At 36.0% G+C, this 23278-nt stretch overlaps 1 protein-coding gene across 5 annotated transcripts; it reads right to left on the reverse strand.

The window, feature by feature from the left end:
- Positions 1 to 540: 540 nt before the first annotated feature.
- Positions 541 to 19249, reverse strand: LOC124380475 (leucine-rich repeat-containing protein 43-like). Of its 5 annotated transcripts, XM_046841501.1 has the most exons (13): positions 19186 to 19249; positions 18577 to 18670; positions 17446 to 17697; positions 15438 to 15548; positions 14093 to 14232; positions 12558 to 12796; positions 10735 to 10895; positions 7618 to 7702; positions 6702 to 6856; positions 5550 to 5621; positions 4790 to 4993; positions 3346 to 3403; positions 541 to 1947 (listed from the first exon to the last, which is right to left on the reverse strand). In XM_046841501.1, exons 2-13 carry the CDS (start codon positions 18661 to 18663, stop codon positions 1805 to 1807), a joined length of 1707 nt encoding a protein of 568 aa, XP_046697457.1. In that variant the 5' UTR covers positions 18664 to 18670; positions 19186 to 19249; the 3' UTR covers positions 541 to 1804. The 5 variants fall into 5 exon arrangements, with proteins under 5 accessions (XP_046697457.1, XP_046697458.1, XP_046697456.1 ...); XM_046841502.1 differs by lacking the exon at positions 19186 to 19249 and having other exon boundaries at positions 3346 to 3400; positions 18577 to 18789; XM_046841500.1 differs by lacking the exon at positions 19186 to 19249 and having other exon boundaries at positions 18577 to 18789.
- Between the last annotated feature and the right edge of the window lie 4029 nt (positions 19250 to 23278).

Here is a 23278-nt window from a genome sequence, read left to right on the forward strand (position 1 = left end):
TGAATCTTTTTGTTCCTTTAGTCACCGTAATATAGTCTATTTAAATCCTTTAACACGTGAGCTAACTACTCAATTCTGTTGCGTTTTTCTGATGCTTTGCTCATGCGCGTCCCCCTTTGAGACGATTCGTTCTTCTGAGTCACATTTAAGAGTCGTTTAAAATAAACGAATTGTTTATGAACGACTCATCACTACTGTCCTTCCTCAATCTATCCACCTCTTAATACTATCATTATGACGCTACGGCTATAGAAACTATCAATGTTTTACACAAACGCAGTATTACAGAGCATCATAGACAGGATGCAGAGAGAATGAATGATCCCAAATGATCACAATTCAAGAAGTTTCCTTTCACTGTAGCCACAGCTGCACCGCACACATACATCATTTCTAGCAGAAGTATTAACTTCACAAAATTACCCCGGATTCTCCAGTTCTACAGGAAAGAAAACGCAAAAGTATAAACAGTGTTTTTCTTCATGGTATCCAGCTTTTCCTGTAGTCAAGTCATGAAGGCTTTATTGTCATTCATATACAGTGCAGTACACAGTGAAACAAAACGGAACCAAAGTCCTACATCAAACAACATAAATGAACAAAAGGAGCATGGAACGGGACGTTCTAAAAAGCCGAATGTGAAAAAAGTGGCTTAATGGGATAAGACTGTTTTTAAAAGACCAAACTCACTGAACACATTGATAATAAAGCCTAATATGTACAGAAAACAGTTATGTTGAGTTTAGACTTTTAGAAACAGTCTTATTACATTAAGAAACGTTAAGCTTTTCCTTAACAGTTTTTATATGAGAGAAAAAAAAAAACGCTTAACACATCATTAAGCATGTTACATTCGTATTCTGAATTGGAGACAGATGATCCACTGTGGTGAACCCTATTGGGAGCAGCCAAAGGAAGAAGACTTTCATATTCTGGACGCATTTGCTCATCTGTACATAGTATGCATTAAAATGATTATATTTGCTGAGTTGAGTCTTTTAAAAATGCCATCTTATCGCATTAAGAAGGTTGTGCACTTGGGTTGTCCCTATAACAATATGGAAATGTCAGTTGTTTTGTGGAATGAAAAAACAGCTATTAAACCACATGAATATATTTTAGCTTGTGCGTTTTGCTAGAAATGCGGTTTACAGGTTCTGACTAGCGTGCTCTCTGACCATCCAATACAAAGACGTGAAAACGGCGACGTTATTGGACGCCTGCTCGATGGCCCCGGTGTCACGAAGTCTGATTGGTTAAAGGAACATTTTCATTGTCACCTACAGCAACTGTGAAGCTACAGGTGCCCACATTGTTGATTTGACATCTGGTACATAAGGATAATGAACGTCTGACAACATTTCATTCATTCATCTTTAATACCTATCCTGAGTCCTGGGAACACTGCAAAATGAATGTACGGTTGCTCTGTTTGGAAATTATTTTCTTGAAAAAAAATTAAAAATACAAGTTCACTATTTACAATTATAAAAATATACCGGCTCCCAAAATGAGCTCTACAAAAATTTGCTTCATTTGGTATGAGTCTTATTTAGTATGTATATAATATAGTATAGTATATATATATTTTTTTTATAAATATATATTATACTTCATAGTTTATACTTTTATACTTCATACTTTTTACTGTATTTATTTTTTTAATTCTATTTCTATTTACATGTAAATTCTTCAGTTGTAAAATAGGCATTTCACTACATGTCGTACTCTGTATGAATGCGAAAGTGACAAATCAAATTGAATTTGATTCGATTTGAGCATAACAATGTTATCAGGACAGAGGTTATTTGGTTGAGTTTGGATCAAATGCTTGTGAATCAGAGGTCCATTTGTTCAACCGGAGGTTGAATTCCACAGTTAGAGTCTTAGTCTCCGTCTTGCGTTCATCTGCCGAGGCGTCAGTCGCCATCTCTTTGCTGACTTTTCCTATTAAAAGACACATAATCCAGTTAAAATGAGATGAGATATTTTTATTGTAAGTTTCACTACTCTGTCTTGTACACTGATCAGGCAGAACATTATGACCACCTGCCTAATATTGTGTTGGTCCCCCTTTAGCTGCTAAAACAGTTGTGACCCTTCGATCATTACCAGCATGAACTTCAGCAGTTTGAGCTACAGTTGATCGTCTTTTGGATCGCCCATGACCCGCCCATGACCCGCCCAGGACCCTGTCACCGGTTCACCACTGTTCCTTCTTGGAGCACTTTTGATAGATACTGACCACTGAAGACCAGGAGCATCCCACAATAAAGAGATGGTTAGTGTTATTCACCCACATTTTACAATGGACATAGTCTTAAAGCAGCTGTACAAAAATAGAGTGTTCTTAAGGTAATATAAAAGAATGTGAAATTTTATTGCCTATACGGTAGTTCCTCATAATTGTTTATCCTTGATGAGTGAGCCATTGGAGAGGAACCAGACTCCCATCCTCATCTGGGTACATCTACAAAGGGCATGTGAGCATCAGAATTGGACAATGAGGCGATGGGTGTTACTTTGACACGTACCACCTACCTAAGCATTGCTGCAGACCAAGTACATGCCTTCATGGTGATGCTATTCCCTAATGCTAATAACTTCTTTAGCACCAGATAGTGCTTTATCTGCTTTGTGTGTTATTTTGAATGTATTTCTTATGATCACACTCTTGATGTCACCCAAATGATGATGGTTCCCCTTTTGAGTCTGGTTCCTCTCAAGGTTTCTTCCTCATTACATTTAAGGGAGTTTTTCCTTGCCACAGTCGCCACGGCTTTTAATAATGGATAAATACACACCATTCACCTTAACAGTTAATTTCTGTAAAGCTGCTTTTAGACAATGTCTGTTGTGAAAAGCTCAATAGAAATAAACTTGACTTGACTTGATGACTTCCTGGCACCCAGAAAAAATAGTTGAGGAGTTCTTGAGATGTTCCAAATTCTCAACATCTCAATCCGATTGAACGTCTGTTGGATTTGCTGAACAAACAAGTCTGATCTTCAGAGGTATTGTGGAGGCCAGGCGACAAGGAGACAAAGTGATTTTGCTGGTGGACCTACACATTATTAGGCAGGTGGTATGAATGTTATGGCTGTTCGGTGCAAATAGTACTGCTCATATCATTTCTTCAAGTCTTCAGAATACATCAGAAGGGGGTTTTCCCTCGTATTTAGGTCAGGAAATCTTCACAGGAAACAAATCTGCATGCACTGGGGCTCAAACTGGATTATTCAAAATGACATTGCATTTTATTTTTTAAATGTACTTTAGGATTCTGTTGGAGGAATTTCACTGTACTAGAACCTGAAATACATTTTATGATCATATATTCATTACCTTTTTTAGAAGTTGGGTTTTCTTCTTTATTTTCTCGGTTGGACTTCTTACTTTTCTGCTTTTGGAAGACAACATGGTCATAAACGGAAAAACAGTTTGGTTAGACAATATGTTTTCATTCATGGAAATCGGATTGCATGCAACAGCGACAATCATAAAACACAACAACAAAAATTGAGAAATTTTTTGATACATATTCGGGTTCACATGCAGAGCAAGAAATTCAAAAGTTAGTTTTTTAATAGGATACTTTTCATTATAAGTACAAACTGAAGAGTACATTATTCCATTTTGGTGATATATAATTTACAGTTTAGAGTATTTATGATTTAGAGAATTGAATGACATGATGACTAGCAATGTACAAAGAAGCATCTGAACTGCTCAACTGTTCCTTGACTTTTTTGGTTTTATCTGCCCTGGTTTGTGATTTTTATCAGCCAAGGTGATGTATCTTGATCATATTTCTGACAGACGGAGGTGTACATTTTGCTACTTTTGAAGTGTGTGCACCAAATATACTGTCAACGGTCTTTTATGGTTTTTGAACACATGCATATTTCATTTTGGTTTTATGCAATCAAAAATTTGAAAAGCAAAAACACACAAGAATTGGACAGGAAATGACTGAAAGAATGTTCTGTGAACAGATTTGACCTGTTTGGCAGAACAAACTGAAAAGAGGAGACCAGGAGAGATGGTTAGCAGACCATCTCACCCTCACAGTCAAACATGGAGGTGGAATCTCAATAGGTTGTTTTGGAGCAGGGAAAGTTGGAGAATTATTCCAGGTGAATGGAATCCTGAACCAAACATGGCAACCATTCCATACTTCAACATACTTCATGGCATGACCTGCCCAGTCACCGCACCGCATCTGTACATTTCTAAATATGTTTGGTCAAAAGTAAATTTTGATCATGTTAAATTACTTTGGTTGCTCCATAAAAACAAAAAGGAACATGCATATGTGTCTCAAAAACCAGAAAAGACAAGGTGTTTCCATGCTTCTGACAGGCACTCTATTTAGTGAGGTATCATCGTTATTTGATCGTCTCAACTTCTTCCTAATTTGTAGAAGCTGCCTCAGTAATCTGTCCCATCCTGTTGTTATTTGTCAGGCTGCCTTAATTGAGTTACCAGCACTTTTATTTAATGTGGGCCTCAAGAAAATGAGATACAACCAAAAGTACAGCATAATTCTTGAAAATAAAGTTGAACTGCTATAAACAAAAATGGTGATAAACAAATGAGAATTTTTTTGTTTCAGGTTTCCATGAAAGGAACTTTTTATAGACTACGCACAAGTCAGGTGACAGCTACTCACTTACTGTTAATTGTAAAAGAAAACAAGAAAACTTGAACGGTTCTGAAGAAAAACGGCAAAACAACGTGAAGCAGACATAAGGTTTTATATTTCAAAGTTATAGACTTAATGACCGACCTTAACTTTGGAAACCTCTGGTCTGATGGAGTGCTTCACCACCATGTCATACTGCTCTTCACTTTGACTCTTTCCTTCCAGTAGGTCTTTCAGCTTTACATGTACTGAACCAAGGGTTTGCTTGATAGGTTGTTCATGTATCAGCTCAAGCTCGGATTCCTTTTTTTTCTTCTTAACTTTTGATTTTGTTCCTGCCGATGAGGCCTAACAACAAAAAGACCCAAATTAGACAGTTATGTGAGTGATTGCTTTTTTGTATGATTTGTATGAATGAACACCATTAAAAGGCACCATGTTGGCTAAAATAGCTTTTTGTGAGAACAGTGGTGGTCCATCAGGTCCAGCAAGACCTTCTCTGTTGGTCTAAACTCTAATATATTTTTGTCCATTTATATGTATAAAGATCATTCAATAGTCTATTCACCTCATTCATAGCTTTTCTCTTATGTGCATTGCTACAAGGAGTGTCTGTTTACGTCTGAGATTTTGCTGTTGCTATAAACACTCGTTGGCGACACATCGGAGCCATCTAGAAGGCGTCCAGTAATGTTGCCATTTTCATGTCTCTTGATTGGACGGTCATTAGTCAGTGCTCGCAACCCGCATCTGTAGCAAACTGCACTAGCTTAAATATATTGGTGTGGATTTAATAGCTGTTTTTTTTTAATTCCACAACGGCTGACAGAGGAGAAGAAACTTATCTGGTCGCAGATACACTTGCAAGGACATTTACAAGACGGAATTTTCAACGGTACTGTACCTTTTTTTCTTTTTTGTTTGCCGATGCTTTGGTTCCACTGCTTTCAGGACGAGATGCAGGCCATGACAAAACCTTTATAGATATAAAATCATCAAAAGGGTCGATCATAATAAATTACAATTTATCATATTGGAACTCTTAATATTAAAATAAATATAAAATGTATTAATATTATAATAATAAAAATAGGGAAAATATGGGTGCGGCTTAAGCACACGTGTGTGTGATCAATGATTACACTAAAAATAAAAAATAAAAGTAAAAAGCAGTCTAGTTAAAAGCGCTATACAAATAAAAATAAATTGAACTGAATTCAACAGTGGTGCCAAAACCCGGGGAAACAAGAAAGATTCAACACTATGGACTCTTTTCACTGGGTAAAATTTCTCAAGACCCTTGTTGGCCTCCACCAAACCTAACATCAGGCCTTTCTTGAGCTATGGATGATGGCTGCCTGGGGTTTCTGCTCTCTAGCAAAGTCTCTTACCCAATAACTTCCTGTTTCCAACCTAAGGCAGGCTTTTTTTTGTCTTTTCTGTCAGACATATTATCTTTTGGGCTTCAACATGAGGTTGCTATGAGACTTTATTAAAGTACAGCCAGTGTATATGTTATGCCACTGATCTGTTCAGCTTTGTTCAACTAATATTCAGTCAGAACAGTAAGGTTTTCGTATCGAGCAACAAGAACCGACCACTTCCTTTGTGCTCAGTGTATGAATTAAATGCTCTTTAAATTGTGGTGTGCGTGTGAGTGTGTAATTAATTCCATACAGGTGTGTTAAATCAATAGCTGGGTGACTGTAGAGCAGTAGAGCACTGTGTGTGTGTGTGTGTGTGTGTTTGTGTGATTTAGAGGCTGTGGTGTTTAATGGGAATTGTTTTGAAGTTGGAATTGAATTCCTGTGAGCAAAACAGAAATGTTTAAAAAAAACGTATTCATAGATGAACCTTCTGTTATATCCGTGTTTCTTAAACTTGTCATTAAGCCTTCATTTATTTGTTAAAAATATCTATGCAGTGCTTATTATGTCTCATGAAGGCCCTTAAATAAAGTATTACACTTTTTCAGAAATGCATGTATTCTTATTATTATTCGTATTCCTTTTCTTGCTATTATTCTTATTCTTATTATATTTTTCTAAAGTCAAACCTTTTGCTCTTCCACAGTGATCCAAAGGCCCCTGAGAAAAAAGTTCTTGAGAGCTGCCAGGTCTCGGATGCGGTGGGTGCTGGAGTGATTAAACTCAATTTCTTCAGCCCAAGCTTGCGTTGTTGTCCAGTTCATAGCTACAGGAACGCTAAGGGCTTACAGAGAAAGACAGTGAAATTGAGAACTAAAGTCAATTGAGACATTATGTGTGTGTGTGTGTGTGTGTGTGTGTGTGTGTTTGTGTGTGAGACCAAAACTTAAGATAAAAATCTGTACGTTTATGTTAATCAGTTGCTTGCAAAACAAACCCCACAAATAAAACGATATTGATTACATACATTATAAGAGCAATAATAATGTGCTTCTTGTTTTTGTACATCCCATTACACATTTCGTCTGCTTTTGCTTGTTAGAATAATCTTTGATCTTCTGGGAAGATGTTTCACTTGATTTCATAGTGTGCTTTTTGAAATTTATCCCAAAGGTGTTCCAGTAGGGTTGAGTTTCAGAGCTTTATAGCACTAGATCTTCCACTCCAACTAATATAAAGCCTCCTATACAATTGTGCACCTCCAACTTAGTGCTTACAATTTTGGGAAGAACCACATATGGCTGTAAAACTCAGGTATCCCGATACATTTACCATTTAAGTGTATTCGACATAGTCGCTTTTCTTCACATAAGTGTCAGCATTTGTGAGATAATAAACAAATATAACCTTCTATATTTACTAGTCAGTGTTTTATTCTCCAAACACACTATAACAAACAGTCCTGTAGTATTCTAAGATTCAGATCCAGTTCTATAACACAAATAAACTCAATATACTGTTGATTTTTATAATGGTAGTTTTTGCGATTCCTTTATTCATAAATCTCAATAATTACGCTTTACAAAGTCTTAAGAAGTGGTTTACCGTGATCCTGGTGCTCCGACGACGTACATGGAACCGGGGTTAATCTCTGTAGGATATTTTGCGATGTTTGATCCTCAGCATGTACCTGTGGTGAAAATTTGATGTTAAGTAGATACGGCAGCAAAATGTCATTCGAAATACTTAAAAGAGTAGAGAGAGGCGATATTTACATTCATTTAATTACCTTCATTTCCGGACTATAAAGCACACCCATATATAAGCCGCACCCACTGAATTTTACTAATATTTTTATTTTGAACATAAATAAGCCGCACCTGTCTATAAGCCTGTCTACACTGAACTTTACATAGGCTTTAACAAAAGACACGTTACACATGGTGTAACGGGTGAAATATGTTGCGCTTCCTTTAGGAGCATAGCAGTATTTTGGGAATAGCATGCCACTGCATTTTTCCGGTATTACTGCATGTGTTCGAGACTGAGGAATATGTCCTTATTATTTTCTGATGCTCATTTCTAAGTTTCTTTGACTAACCCGTAACTCTGTTGCCAAGAAAAAAAAACAGCACGAGTTTTGGAAAGCTGTCTGTGCTTATATGATTTCTGTTGTAACTGGAGTTAGTGAGCTCTCCCTTCACCCTGACTCAACGCGCTACAACGGCTTGTATCTAAACAGTAGCCTACCAAGAAAGTCATTGTTCACTGTCTTCCTCCTTCCTTTCACAACTATTTCTCTCGGGAGTTTTTCTTTTGGCATCGTCGTGCGTTTAAAAAAAACTTTTTTTCTGCCGTACAGCTCAGAACACAGGTAAGGTGCGTTTTTTCATTGGTCTAATGTTATGAGTTCAGTTTCTTGGCTTGAAGTTTGTGAAACCGGGAAAAACCCAGGAAAAATTCATAAATAAGCCGCGGGGTTCAAAATGTGGAAAAAAGTAGCTGCTTATAGTCCGAAAAATACGGTAGTCTACTGAATACTATTTGTTCCTCTGCTTTACAATATGATACTGTAATTTGATTTGTTAATTAAAGATACTTTTTTCTGTATCTTCGGTTAATGCAGTGCTGTGGTGTACAATCTGATTTACTATTACAGTTTTTCTCAGTTGCTTTGGAGCGTTTCTCGAATCATCTTTATTATTTGCAATCCAGTAAGTGCATTTCTCAAAACAATGTGTAGAAACAGCACAACACATTGTATTTCTTGCAAAAGCCTGTATGTTTCTCTCTTAATCTCTTAAAAGTAAGTATTTGTGTCAATGAACATCTCATTTCCATCAGAATTAAAAGTCATTTTGTCATTGTTCACAAACAAGATCATCAAAAAGTTTAGTCGTGTTATCAGTATGTGACGCACAGTTTCAGGATTTCTTGATATTAACTTTGGTTTGGATTATGATGATTGAAAATGCACCAAGTTGAATTTCAATTTCTATGAATTTTAGCAGCACAAATTTATTTATTTGATTTCAAATTTGTTGAATGTATATTTATTGCAAGAGACTAAAAATAATTCACACTTTTAATGTACTGTAATAATGTCTGTTGGTTTCTTGGTTGTTTATCCATTTTCAAAAATGTAATTCTGTGTTTTGCTCTGTTGAAGGTTCTCAAGATTCACCTTTGACCTGTTTTTAGAGAAATAGTTGATCATTGGTTGATCATATGATGCCGTTAATTTGCCTTCATTAGTTTGACTTTACTTGTTGTTGCCACGTTAAGGATTTTCCCGGGCCCCCCATACAATTATAGATTTATCTGCACAATTCAATTTAAGAAACCAAAAAAAGTTTTAAATGACAGATTCTGACAACTGGTTTAACCATTTTGAATTCAATGACTTATACAATGAACTGATGCTGAGATGTTTTCGGGGTTAAACGATTCAGGTGAAACCAGTATAATATATTTTGATCAAAATGAACATAAACAACTTATAATGTAGGAAACAGCAGGCGCTTGTATACAATCAATTCAATGAATGTACTTAAGCATTCACACCTCTATTGAAGCAACAAGAAATGTTTTTATAATCCAACTGAGAAAAACTGTAATCATCACTGACAGCTGAATATTGGATGTACAGCTTTTCTCTAGATTAACTCTGAGAAACAGTTTTTTAATTGTGCCTGTAGACTCCTTTAAACTCATGTGTTTGTTCATTTACCCATATGACTTATTATTATTGAACAGCTTATACAAGTACAACCTGGCTAGACTGTTCCGTTTCATTATTGGATGTAAGACGCTGACGTTTCTTCAATGAGGCCCTGGGAAATTCAGTTGAGGTCATAAAATGATAATGGCTGTAGGAACGTAGGCTATTTTACCACAATTTCCTTTTTGATCATGAGTCTTCTCCACAGCAAAAAAGTTGCAAAGGGCAGCAGTGTGACCAAGCTTTTATCTCAGAGATTTATGGCTTTCTTTAAGATAAGTCATAACTCTATCATAATCAAACCACACCATTCTAACGTGAGATGTAAATGGTTTATTCTCATTGAAAACGACATATAACTCATTGTGTCATGCTGTACAGTATTTGTGTATTTTAACTCTACTGGCCCTAAAAAACACATTATATATATATATATATATATATATATATATATATATATATATATATATATATAAAATTAATTTTAATTATAATTTATTTATTTTTTTGTCCAAAACATACATTTCACCAAGTCATAAAGTGCCATTCACTAATATTGAGGCTGTGGTAAAAAATATTTATTATTATTTTTTTTTTTTTTTCTCATTACATTACATAAGTAAAGTACACTTTCGATCATTACATAATAGTTTGTGGACACCTGACCATAAGATTTGCCTGTGCTTCTTTTTAAAAACATCCCATTCCACATTCAGTCTACATTTCCTATTATATGTATAACCTCCACTCTTCTGGGAAGATGTTCCACTAGATTTTTCAATGTGTGCTTCTGGAGATTTGTGCTCATTCATCCACAAGTTCAAATACTTTTATCCATATAGTGTTTTTACCAAGGGTGCCAATATTAATGGAGGGCATTGTATTGTTATTACAATGGTGCTTGATGCTTGATCCTCTCTCAGGTCATTACAACACCTATAACACAGACATTCATCTGTTTTGCCCCCCCTTTATAAACTTGTAAAGAACATTTTACTTACACTTTTCTGGGACTGACTTTCATCAAAGAATTCATAGGAAACAGAATAGCTGTAGTTGACCAGGGGGAACTCGGCTTCAGCGTCGTTCAACAGCAAAGAGTTAGGGACTCCCTTTATCTTCTTTACACACACGATCACCTCTGCTTCCTCAGAGACTGATGCTTGAAATTAAATTCAAAAATGTAATTGAACACAAAAGTATCATTATCATCATCATCATTATCATTCTTATCAGTAACCAATCTTTCATAGTCACAATGGCAGAATATCCAGAGCTTACTCAATACACTCTGAATGGGATGCCATAGAGCACTATGCCCACACATACACATGTAGGAGCGATTTGGTGTGGCAAATTCATTTACCAGTATGTATTTGGAAGGTTAGAGGACAACAGAGAAGCCGAAAATAATCCAGATAACAATGATGTTACAGAGAAAGACATGGCCGGAGGTGGAAGCTCAGATATCTCTGCTTGTTCAGGGTCAGAGCACATTGTCAGACATGGTACAACATCCCTGGAACAAAGAGTTAAGGTTAAGGGCCTTGCTCAAAATCCCAACAGTGGCACCTTGGTGCTGGGATGAGCACTGGGTGGCATTTAGCTGCCACTTCCCCCATTAACCTCATTACTACTGATTATTCATAATGACTGGCAAATTGCATAAAAACAGCATTTTTTAGCATTAAAGTACATTTACATTTTCGACATTTGGCAGACGTCCTCATCCAGAGCGACTTATAGTTATCTCAGTTACACTGCTGTGCAAATGAGGGCTAAGGGCTTTGCTCAAGGGACCAACAGTGGCTTTTTTTTTTTTTTTTTTTTTTTTTTTATTGCAAACAACAATAAACAATAATTCTATCATTAATAATAAATCACAAGACAGATATAAAAGTAAGAAGAGAGAAGTGAGACATACAGATAATACAAAGGCATAGAAACGTAAAAAAAAATTGAAGGTTCCTTACAACGAATTCAAGAGTTATATATGTTTTTGAGGCCTTTAAATTGAAAGGTTTTGACATGTGCTTCTAGGAAGTGACTTATAATATTAGAGGAGGATAAACTACAATTCAGTAGTTTATAATAATCAAAATGAACATCTTTTGAGTGAAAGTCGGATTAAGAAATAAAAAGTAAATTGTAAAATGAAAAATTGTAATTGCAAAGTCGATCTAGGTTGTATAAGGTCAGGATCTATTTTCATGAAATTGAATTTATAATGCCAGAACATTGTTTTTCAAGCCTTTATACGTTTGTTATGTTCTTCACACAAGTTGCACTTTCTAGAAACGAATGATATAAATCGGTTTATGAAACTAAAAAAAAATGCACAAATAAATGGGATGTGATTCACAAATCAAATCAGATCAAATCAAATATTTACTCTTTTTGAATATTTAAGCATTTGAACATTCGCTGAAACACTTTAATATATATTTACTATTAATAAACATTATAGGGACAAAAGCATTGGAACATCTGATTTTTTTTTAGTTATATGTGGTTCTTTCTAATGCTTGAATTGTTGGGACAAATTTGGAGGCACGCAATTGTATTAAAGTGTTTCAGCGAATGTTCAAATGCTTAAATATTCAAAAAGAGTAAATATTTGATTTGATCTGATTTGCCACTAGACACAAATCTCCATAAACACACTCCAAAATGTAGAACCTCTTTCCAGAAGAGTGGCAGTTATTTTAACAGTAAAGGGGACTAAATGTTGAATAGCACACTGTAATCTTCTCAGGTGTCAATATAGCGTTAGTCCATATAGCGTAATTTACTACCTTTTAAATTCAAAATACAATAAAATTACCTCTGAGTTTCGCAAGGCCCCTGTAGCGACGTCGATCTTCTGGGGATATTCGAGTTTCATCAAGGTAGAGCAAGCGATCTAAGCTGTCCAGTGTAAATCCCGGGTATAAGGTGGTTAAAGTTAGAGGGTTGCCTTCGAGAACTAAACTCCGTAAGCGAGGCAACGTAGAGAGCGCGTCCACAAGAGCATATTGTTCTGTATATCCAGCCCAACTCAGATCAAGAGACATCAGCTGGGGCCTGTAAATGGGGCCAGGACAGAGAAAACAAGGTTCCTCAAATTAGCATAGAACAAACCAGGAAAGTGAGCAAAAGAAATCATTCACACAAGACTAAATGTGGCTCAACTGCCAGCCAGATTTTAGTGAAAATCGGATTATATGTAAAAGGAATATCTACATTTCCAATTCACTTATTCCAATGAACGTTACCACCAAACAATTTTACCTATTTAGATATAGAATTTAGATAGCTAATGAGCAAACCAGGAGCAATAGTGACAAAGCCAAACTCCTTAAAGGTGACATGAGGAAGAAACCTTGAGAGAAACCAGACTTCAGGGTGAAGAGTCAAACTGTGCTTAGTGTTTTAAAAAGGTCTTGATCCTCAGAGTCACTTCTTTTTTATAGCCTTTGAGTATTTAATGCTGTTAGCATGAAACCTAATGATTTAGCTTGAATCCCAGTAAACCCTCTAAACGTGGCAAAAACTGGGTGTCTTCCTAAAGTATAATCTTTTAGCTATTCAATTGAATGCGTATACATTTGCTTTAACTGACTCTGTCTGCCAGAATTCTATTTTGTTTCTGAGATTTTTTTTTGTGTGTGTGTGTGTGGGTTGTAATTATACAATGGCATTTCAGTGCCACATGAAAAAATAAAAAAATCGAAGATTACGAGATTGAAGTCGTAGCAATGTAAGACTAAAGTCGAAATGACGAGAATAAAGGTGGAATATTTTAAATATTAAATCGTAGCAATCCGAGATAAAGTTCACAAAAATCACAAAATTGCGAGAAACTTTTAGAAGTTTTGTCTAAATTGTGTATGAGGATTTGGTTGTATCCTGTTTTAGGTTAGAATTTAAGAATAAGGAAGCACAGCAGTTATAATTAGTAAATGGACACTGAAGCGGTTTTGTTGGAAATGAAATTTATTCTGAAGAAAAAAATCAGACAGACATTGATTAAATTGCCTGTTTGTGCAGTCTGAAATGGCGACCAGTGGTCGATTTCAAGGATATCCGTAAGTTAAACCCGTGTGCTATTCCAAGAGAAGATGTTGTTTCCCAATAGACTTTGAGGATGATGATTGAAGAAATCGACCCTGAAGGAGCGAATTTTTTCTCAAAATATTATGACTTTAATCTTGTAATCATTCGATTTTCACATATTTCGTTGTATGGAAACTATTTTGAAAAGTATAGCAGTAGTGTGTGATGGTACTGTGTGACAGTTCAAGGTAAATGTTTTATTGCGTGCACTTTTTGGCTAAATATTTTATAAAGAATTGATCTGTTATGTGGTCAAACCCTTACCAACGACTGACAGCAAAATACTGGAGGTCTTCAGGAGAGCCAAGCCTGTTGTTACCGAGACCTAAATGCAGGAGATGGGGAGGAAGTTCTGTGTTCAGACTCTCGAGATTGGAAATCTGATTGCCGTACAGTTCAAGAACCTTAAAATGGATCAAACCATAATATCATGAATATCACTGACATCATTTAATGAAAGCACAAAGATAAGATTCTCATTCATGTATTGTCACTGGAGGTGTTTGATAACCCTTTATAAAGGTCATTATAGAAATTAATATCTCATCTAGGGCTGTATTTGAAGATGAGATGCAAATTATACAGGAGTTTCTGAAAGTTACTGGAGTACCTGCCACATGGCTCAGACTTGCTTAGTAATCATGATGTAAAATGGCAGATTAAGACATGGGGAAAACACACTGGCATATACCCCAAGTCTATACAGAATGTTTATATACATTCTCTACACATATTGTGCCTTACACACATCATGCACTAATATAACCTATCAACATTGGTTCATATATATATATATATATATATATATATATATATATATATATATATATATATATATATATATATATATATATATATATATATATATATATATATATATATATATATATATATATATATATATTGTATATTTACTTCCTCTGAACATTTTTACACTGGCCAAAGCCTTTCTTTCTTTCTTTCTTTCTTTCTTTCTTTCTTTCTTTCTTCTTTCTTTCTTTCTTTCTGTCTGTCTGTCTGTCTTTCTGTCTGTCTGTCTGTATATCTATTCACTATATTTATAGTGCACAAACCCCCCCCCAAAAAAAACAGATGAAATACAAACAGACATTAAAACTCAGTGGTTAAGGATCTTGGATCAGAAGGTCATGAGCTCAGATGCAAGCACCACTAAACTACTATTGCTGCCTTTTTGAGAAAGGCCCTTAACCCTCAACAGTATAAATACAAGTCCCAAAATCAGCCAGAGGTCGCTCTGTAAATGATATAATTAATGCTAAGTGAAAACCGACTTGAGACAACCACTTGGAAAATGCTCAGTTGTAAGTCACTTTAGATAAGAGCATCTGGCGAATGCCATAATTGTAAATGCGTGATCTCAAGCACGTCAACCAGCTGGTAGCAAAGGAGATGAATGATATGCCCAGTGTGATCACGGTAGAAAAAAAATTCCCACCCTGATCAAAACCCGACACAGCATTCTGACTAATAACGTGAAGTATCAAAAGATCACATCCAGTCTTCTTTAGAATCTGCGTTCAAAGGGTTCTAATTAAAGAAACATTATCAAAATGCCCCCTTGAAGGACCGGCATACAATGCTTTCCCACCTTAAGCGTCTTGGGAAGGTTCTTTGAAGGAACCTCTGCGATGTTGTTAACAGTTAATACGAGTTGTTCCAGATTTCGGAACTTCAGCAGTCCATCGTCAATAACCGAGACCTAGAATACATTTGAGAAAAGGAATGTCACATTGAGAAATGAAATGCTTTTACTATAAACAAATTCAAGATCAAATTCAAGGTCAGGCGTCAATTGGAAATCGTATTTGAAATAAAGCAATGCTGCAATGCTTCTCACTAGAAGATTAACCATTTGTATTTTTGAACCTGTCGATACACACTGATGCAAATCTGCAAAATTGGCTCACAATTTATCTTGGCATCAGATTTAATTCCATGGGAAACGCTGCAGAAATGACTAGTACAAGTAGCAATAAAGAAAAAGATCAGCAGCGCTTTCTCTTATTTACCCTGCGTGGGAAAGCGTCGAAATTTCCCTTTTGACGGTTCTTTTAACTTTGTTCAATTTTGATTCGGATCTCGAAAGACTTAAGAGATCTTTCGAACGCTCCACAGTACCCGCATCGGGTTTCTGTCGAAAAAGTTTAAATAACTCATATTTTAGGTATGTATCTAAGGATGATGTACGCGATGGGAATTTTTATAATTTTTAAGAATTAGTATAATGTATTTATTATGTATAGGAACACTTGCACATGTTCGGCCGCTAAGGAATATATTGAGTAGTAAGCAGAATTCCAGCTGTTGTTCTACACATACATTTTTTGGATAAAGGTCACTGCGTAGTACTTTTACAGAGTTTTACACAGTACACACTCATCAACCATTCCTATTGACATGTTATGTTTCATTAAACAGCAGTTAAAACACTCAAATATGAGCAAAAATATAAATCAATCAAGATATTTTTAAGTTGATGCAATTAAAGATTACAACTGAATCGGCAGCCATCGTTTATATTGTATTTGGTGTGGAGCAGCTCCTGCAGTGTTGAACAGAACATTAGAATTCGTGACTTAAAACACTGTGTGTGGATTTGTCAGTGTTCCGGTGAACACACACATGCAAACAGTATGAACATACAAATCTCTAGACAAAGAGTTGATCGAGCTCAGAATCAAACCAGGGACTCGAGTTGTGAGGCTCATATAGAAACTGGCTTTCTATATCAGCAAAATCAAGATTCAACTGCTGCTAAAAATTGCTTTAATATTATTGAGTGACAGTCGATAGACAACATGGCATGAAATAATTTTAGCCATATTAAGTGCAATAAGCTGTTTGGCATCTGATACTTCATTATACATCAGCTGGGGTTACATTGGGTGACTATTTAAAAATGGTGACCCTCTGGTGAATAAGTAATAAATCAATCAGCCCATCTGACTGAATATTTTCGGGGCCAATGAATGTGACCATTCAGGAGGACAAAACTCACACAACAGTAACAGTAGCATGAGGTGCGAATCCCAAAGGTTCAAATCTACTGACTAAGCTATTAACTGTTTTCCACTTGATTCTATGGACTGCAGATAGATCAACGTACAGCTGCACTCATGATGGGTGAGTGATATTCCTTTGTGATAAACGGTTTCTGAAAAGCCAGAATATCTGATGATGGGTATTTTCTTGGCAAAAAAAAAAAAAATGATGTGCTCTTTTTAAGTGTGACTGTTTTCTACCTGTAATATTGTTTCTAAGCAAAGGATGTAAAAAAAAAGATAAAAGCAAGCCTTTATACAGAAAATACTAAAGTATTCAAGCATTATAAATAAATACCTAATATAAAGCAAATATAAAAATAATGACATACTTATAATTAGAAACAATTGAGATCAATGTCATTATTTTTATATTTGATTGTGATTATTTGATTATGCTTTGATAATAATATATTTGAATGTTTTTTTCTTTTATTTTTTTCATATGCAACACACAATACCACAGTTTTTTGTTATAAATAAACGCTACTTATTTACTTTGTGTCACCTGAATCTTTGCAAACACAAAGAAAACACATTGAAAACCCGGCTCACCCCTTTGTCCACGACGCGCAGGGTTGTTAAGGATGAATATATGCGGTCTGCATTGATTTTTTTTGGTGCCTTTACAGCCAGTTCTCTCAAATCTAAGGTCTGAGGACTCCATGATGCTTCCTGATGCCACGGTGATAGTGGACTTCGGAGCAGGTCACAGAGATTATCCAACTCCTCGAACTGTGCGCCTGTGCTTTCTTCATCATCATCTTCATCATCCCAGTCTTTAGAATCTTGTAATGTTGGCTTGCGCTGTAAAAGCAAGGAGTATATATATATATATATATATATATATATATATATACACACACACACACACACACACACACACATACATACATACACATATATATATATATATATATATATATATATATATATATATATATATATATATATATATATATATATATATAAATTTTAAACAATTGAAAACAAAATGCCTGCTTGGTTAAATAATATATAAAATAATAATTTATACAATTTGACAAAAAAAAATTAAACGGAATAAATCTAATTTATGCAATAAACTTTTTTATTATATTGATTACGTATTTGCGTAATGAATTTAATTGGCACGAATGAAATTGATTGAATAAAGTGGAAAATGTATTTAAATTGTTTACATTTGTTAGATAAACACCGGTAATACTGGTGTGTGTGTGTGTGTGTGTGTGTGTTTCACATTTTCACATTGAATATTTCTTTTTATTTTCTTTCCATCCTTCATTCATTCACTCCCTCGATATGTGGAATTGTCAGGATTTTCTGTTTTTAAGAGAAATGCTCCATAGCGCTAGCGTTAGCCGCTAACCGCTAGCCGCTAGCCACTTCCTGGATAGCCACTTCCTGGTTAGCGGCTAATGCTAGTGCTATAGATTCTTTATCGTTTTCATTAACCGATCGTTTTTCCGGTACGAAATGAGTAGCCACAGTGACACTGCGCTAACTCTAGTCTCTTTATTATACCACTGGCATTGTTGTGAATGTTTTCAAGTTTAATAATAATAATAATAATAATAATAATAACAAAATGTAATTAAAGTACAAGGCTTAATACAAAGGACTGCATTATCAAGAGCCCTGTACCGAAAAACTTCGGTACCAATTCATCACCCACATGCCACTCACCCAGCTCCCTCTGCCACATGGGAAACTTTCCAAACACAGGCTGTGTACGAGTTTGTCGATGGCTGACGTGAGTGTGTGACAGGCCATTAGACTCCTGAACACAAAACAAGTCTAGGATTAATAAAGATGAAAGAAATAATAATAGTAAACCCATAAAAACTCCATTTTGGTTCTGTCTTTAGTGCTTCTTCATAAAGACTTTCTCTGTCTTGGTTGGTGTTTTGTATTGTGTTGTGTATAGTTGCCGGGCAACACACACACACACACACACACACACACACACACACACACAGAGGGTTCTCCCACTGGTTCTTTGTTACAGTATTTTAGGATCAGGTTGGATTTCTGGTACTAATCAATGAAAGTAATGTTCTGGCAAAATGGCAGATTTTCCATGTTGCACTATAATCACACAGTTCACAGTTACTTGTGTAGAGTACAATGTTTTCATACTAAGCACTCACACAAGTCTTTTGGGTTCGGTGAATGTTTGAATATTTGAATCGATATATCTGCAAAATCTATTTCCTACTACAATATATACGATGTCTCTAAGTGACAGCGTTCAGTCTGTGACTCATCAAATCAGATAAATTTGATCTTACTTACACTTATATTGCTCATCCCCTAAATTCTGGGGGGGGTTCGCAACATATATAAGACGCACCCAGACAAGGATAATGAAAGCACAGTTGGTGGACAAGGTATCAACATATACCAAAGACAAATCTGCACTATGATGCGTGTAGCAGGTAAAGTATTTTTTTGTTTGTTTTTTTATGTATCGTGGATGTTTCAGTGTTAAGGATCATACAGCTTTATAGAGAAGTTTATAGTGTGTGTGTGTAGAGTTTTGTATATACTCTCAATGGAATAAAAAAAGCTCCAAAATGGCAAAATATTTAACCTTGAATGCTTTAACAGCTAGTTATTGGTCAGAAAATAGATATAGTAATTAAATATCAGATTTGTCCATCTGATTTCTTTCACTGTTCAATCCTTGAACAGATTTTTATTTATTTATTTATTTTTACAGAAATTAGACTTAATGTTGTTTAATATGATTGGATCTGCTCGAGTGAAACAAAAATATTTCCTGGAATTGTCATCATACTATTTCATCTTGATCATGATTGGATTTATTTGTGAAGATTATCGATGTGAATTTCCTGGTTTCTAGTTTCTTCCCCCCCAAACAAAACGGTCACACAGGAAATTTTTGGGTTATTTTATTTTTTTAATATAATTTTTTTTTTATTCTTTATTTTGAGTAGCAGTACTTATTCAAAAACCTTTGAATGAGAACATCAGGGAACATTACATTCTTATCTGCTATGCAATTTTTCTTATTCTTTTTTTTTTCTTGTTTGCTCTACATGTACATAATAATATATATAAATTTTTTTTGCGATATATGCTTTGTAATTCTTTTTTCAACTCCCAATTTCTCGTCAATTTCTGACTAATAATTCGATGTTACCGTAAATCTATAGCTTCACTTTTTGCCATTTTTTGGGCTTCTCACAATCATATATATATATATATATATATATATATATATATATATATATATATATATATGTAGAGAGAATTAAATATAGAGAATTATAAGGAAGAGTATGTTCACATGTTTCAATACATCAATCTCTTTAAGTCTTTAAGAAAATCTTTATAGGGTGTTATTAGAGTAGTTTGGTTTTGTTATCAATTTATAAAACTATAACCATGAATAAGTTCTACATAAATGTGTTCCAGGGAAATAATTGTATTAATTGTGCCCATGTATAATAGCGCAATATCTCTTCTCCTAGGATCCACTCTCTGGACGCAAGTCCTGATCTTTCTCTCCTTTGAGTTCTTGAGTCAGATCTATACTGCCTCGATTCCCAATCGGAACCACGACGCCACACTTTGTGTTCTCAGTGACGAATCAGTGTCCCTGCGTGACCAATATGTAAGCAACTTTTTATATCTTACCGTTTTTTTTTTCCTCCTCGAATATCTGAGAAAAAAATTAACATTTGTAACTTTTCAGATGAAAATCGCCAACACCTGCCATCCGGCAAACCTCACCGGGATATCGAGCGATCACGATCAGGCCACGTGCGCCTTCAGCGAATATCTCCACACCATACATGTAAAAGTGCACGCCAGTGAAGACCTCAAGAAACAAATCAAAAACTTTAAAAAACAGTTTGACAGCTTATTCAAAAACAGCTGTAACTTTACCCTAGATCTGGACAAAGACATGAAATCGCACAAGCATTACACCCTCAAGTGTCTGGGTTTACATGTCCTGGAGACCTTAGCTTCGTGGTTTCAGAAGAACTACCACCACAAATGTCCCTGAAACTTGAATTCCTCACCCTTTTGTTCTCATTTTAAGTTATTAAGGTAAATTATTAACAAATTATTTATTAACGCTGGATTCTAAAATATAATGTTATTTTTTTGCTGTTGGAATGCAATGTCAAAATAAATGGAACAAATTCTGAAATCTGAATTTTTTTTGGTTCCTATATAAAAAGAAATGTACTCTTCCAATAATGAGTGGTAAAATGCTATAAGAATTTTTTTTGCAAAATATCTTTACCATCAATCAAATCACTGCTACACAAAATACTTTTTTAAATGCAGCATACTAAGGCTTACATTTAAGGTAAATAAAAGTAAAATTGTTTTTTATTGATACAAAACAAGTAGAAAGGTGAACATATTAATGTGATCGAAGTTATTTTGTAATTCTTTCAGTAGTCGGTGTTTTAACTTAGAGTTTTTATCAGTTGCTTTTGAGATTTTCTCGAATCACCCTTAATATTTGCAATGCAGTAAATGTAAATGGTTTTCTTAATACAATTTGTACAAACAGCACAATACAATGGATTTCTTGCAAAAGCCTGTACTTTTCTCCAAATCCTTAGTTCATTTTTCAAAAGTGTCAAAAGTGTTTGGGTCAATGAACATCTTATAGCCATCAGAAGTTCTTTTGCAATCTTTTGGTATTGTTCACAAACAAGATCGTCACAATGTTTCATCATGTTGTCAGTATGACGGCGCACGGTTTCAGTGTTTCCTGAGGTAAACTACGAATTGGAACTTTGAAATTGCACAAGGCTGAATTTCTTCTGTCCAGCATCTATACATTTCAGCAACAGACATTTTTTGATAAATTATTTATTATTGTTTGCACGAGACAGGATTTACATTTTTACTGTACTGTACTAGTGCATGTTCAATCATCCATTTACAGACATTGTAATGATGTGTTTCGGTCTGTCACTAGTAGAAGATTCACGAGATTCACTTTTGACCTGTTTTAAATTACTAGTTCATCATTGTTTGATCTGATGTCTCACACTCGCCTTCATTAGTGACATTCAAGATTCATCTGGACAATTCATCAATCCGAGGCACTTTCACAAAAACACAGTTTGATAGCATTTTAAGTTTTGCAGATGATGATGACTATCTTTGCCATTTTGCATTCAATGACTTAAACTTGCTGAGATGTTGTGGGGGTTGAGACTAATGAGAACCGTGAGAACCGTATAATACATTTTAATCAACACGACATCAACAATTGATAATGTAGGAAACAGCAGACACTTGTACACAATCAGCGAAATAAATACTAAAGCATTTGCAATTCGTCCAAAGCAACGAGAAATCGCTTATCTGATGTGCACAAGTGATGACATGATGTGGAGGTTGAACAAGTAGTTTTGGATAATTTCGTTTTTTGATCTAAGAATCTCTCCAAAGCAACTGAAAAAAACTGTAATTCTCCATAAGGGAACTTTGAGCTGCGCAACGCTTTGGGAACGCCCCCGCATTGTCCACGCTCTGAACCACGTGTGAAATCTGTCCAATATGCAAGTCGTGATGTCACCGCGACAACCAGGAGCTACATATTGGCTGCGCAGTTATAGCGAAACTGGCTTCTGCTAGTTCAGGTAAGCGCTTTGTGTCTGAGTCTGTACAAGTAATTGCTGGCAAACTAAATTATCGCCGTTATGTTCATCCGTGTCCCTGTTTCATTACGGGTAAGGATCCGCACAATTGGTGCGTTGTTTGCCTGGGAGTGGAGCATGCTTAATCGGCTCTTGAGGGAGTCGATTGCTTGCGTTGTAGCCGCATGGCTCTCTTTGAAAAGCGCTCTCGCATAGCCAGAGAGAAGCGTGCGCATAGCCATGCGGTACTGCTCTTGCCGAGGCAAAGCTGGAGTCAGATGAGTCCTCTCCAGCCTCCCCTGCCGGGTCGAGCACCTGGCAGGGGAGCACGCCCGGCGGCTGCTTCCTCTCCCGGTGCAAGCAGAGCGATGTTTCATGTCTCTCCCTCTGAGGAGGATGAGATGATGGATGCTAGCAAGCCCGTGGACTCTTCACAGCCTGCGTGGTATGAGGAGCTCCTTGAGGTCATGACGCGGGCCATGTCCAAGCTCGAGCTAGTTTGGCCGGTCGAGAAGCGAAAGCAGCGCACACCCAGTAAGAACTTTTCCTGCGCCCTGTGTCACAGCCTCAGCGCCGAGGCCTACCGTTCTTCCCTAACCTTTACACCGAGGTGTCCAGGTTCTGGGAGACCCCGTATGCGGCGCGTACCTTCTCCTTCCACCTCCGCCTAAAGGATCGCTGCAGATGAGGGAGGCCCACCGCCTCTCAGGAGGCCCCGACGGCTGCAGGGTGCTGCTCTAGCCAATCGGAGA

The sequence above is a fragment of the Silurus meridionalis genome, chromosome 27, assembly GCF_014805685.1.
Source record: "Silurus meridionalis isolate SWU-2019-XX chromosome 27, ASM1480568v1, whole genome shotgun sequence".
In the NCBI taxonomy this organism is placed as follows: Eukaryota; Metazoa; Chordata; class Actinopteri; order Siluriformes; family Siluridae; genus Silurus; species Silurus meridionalis.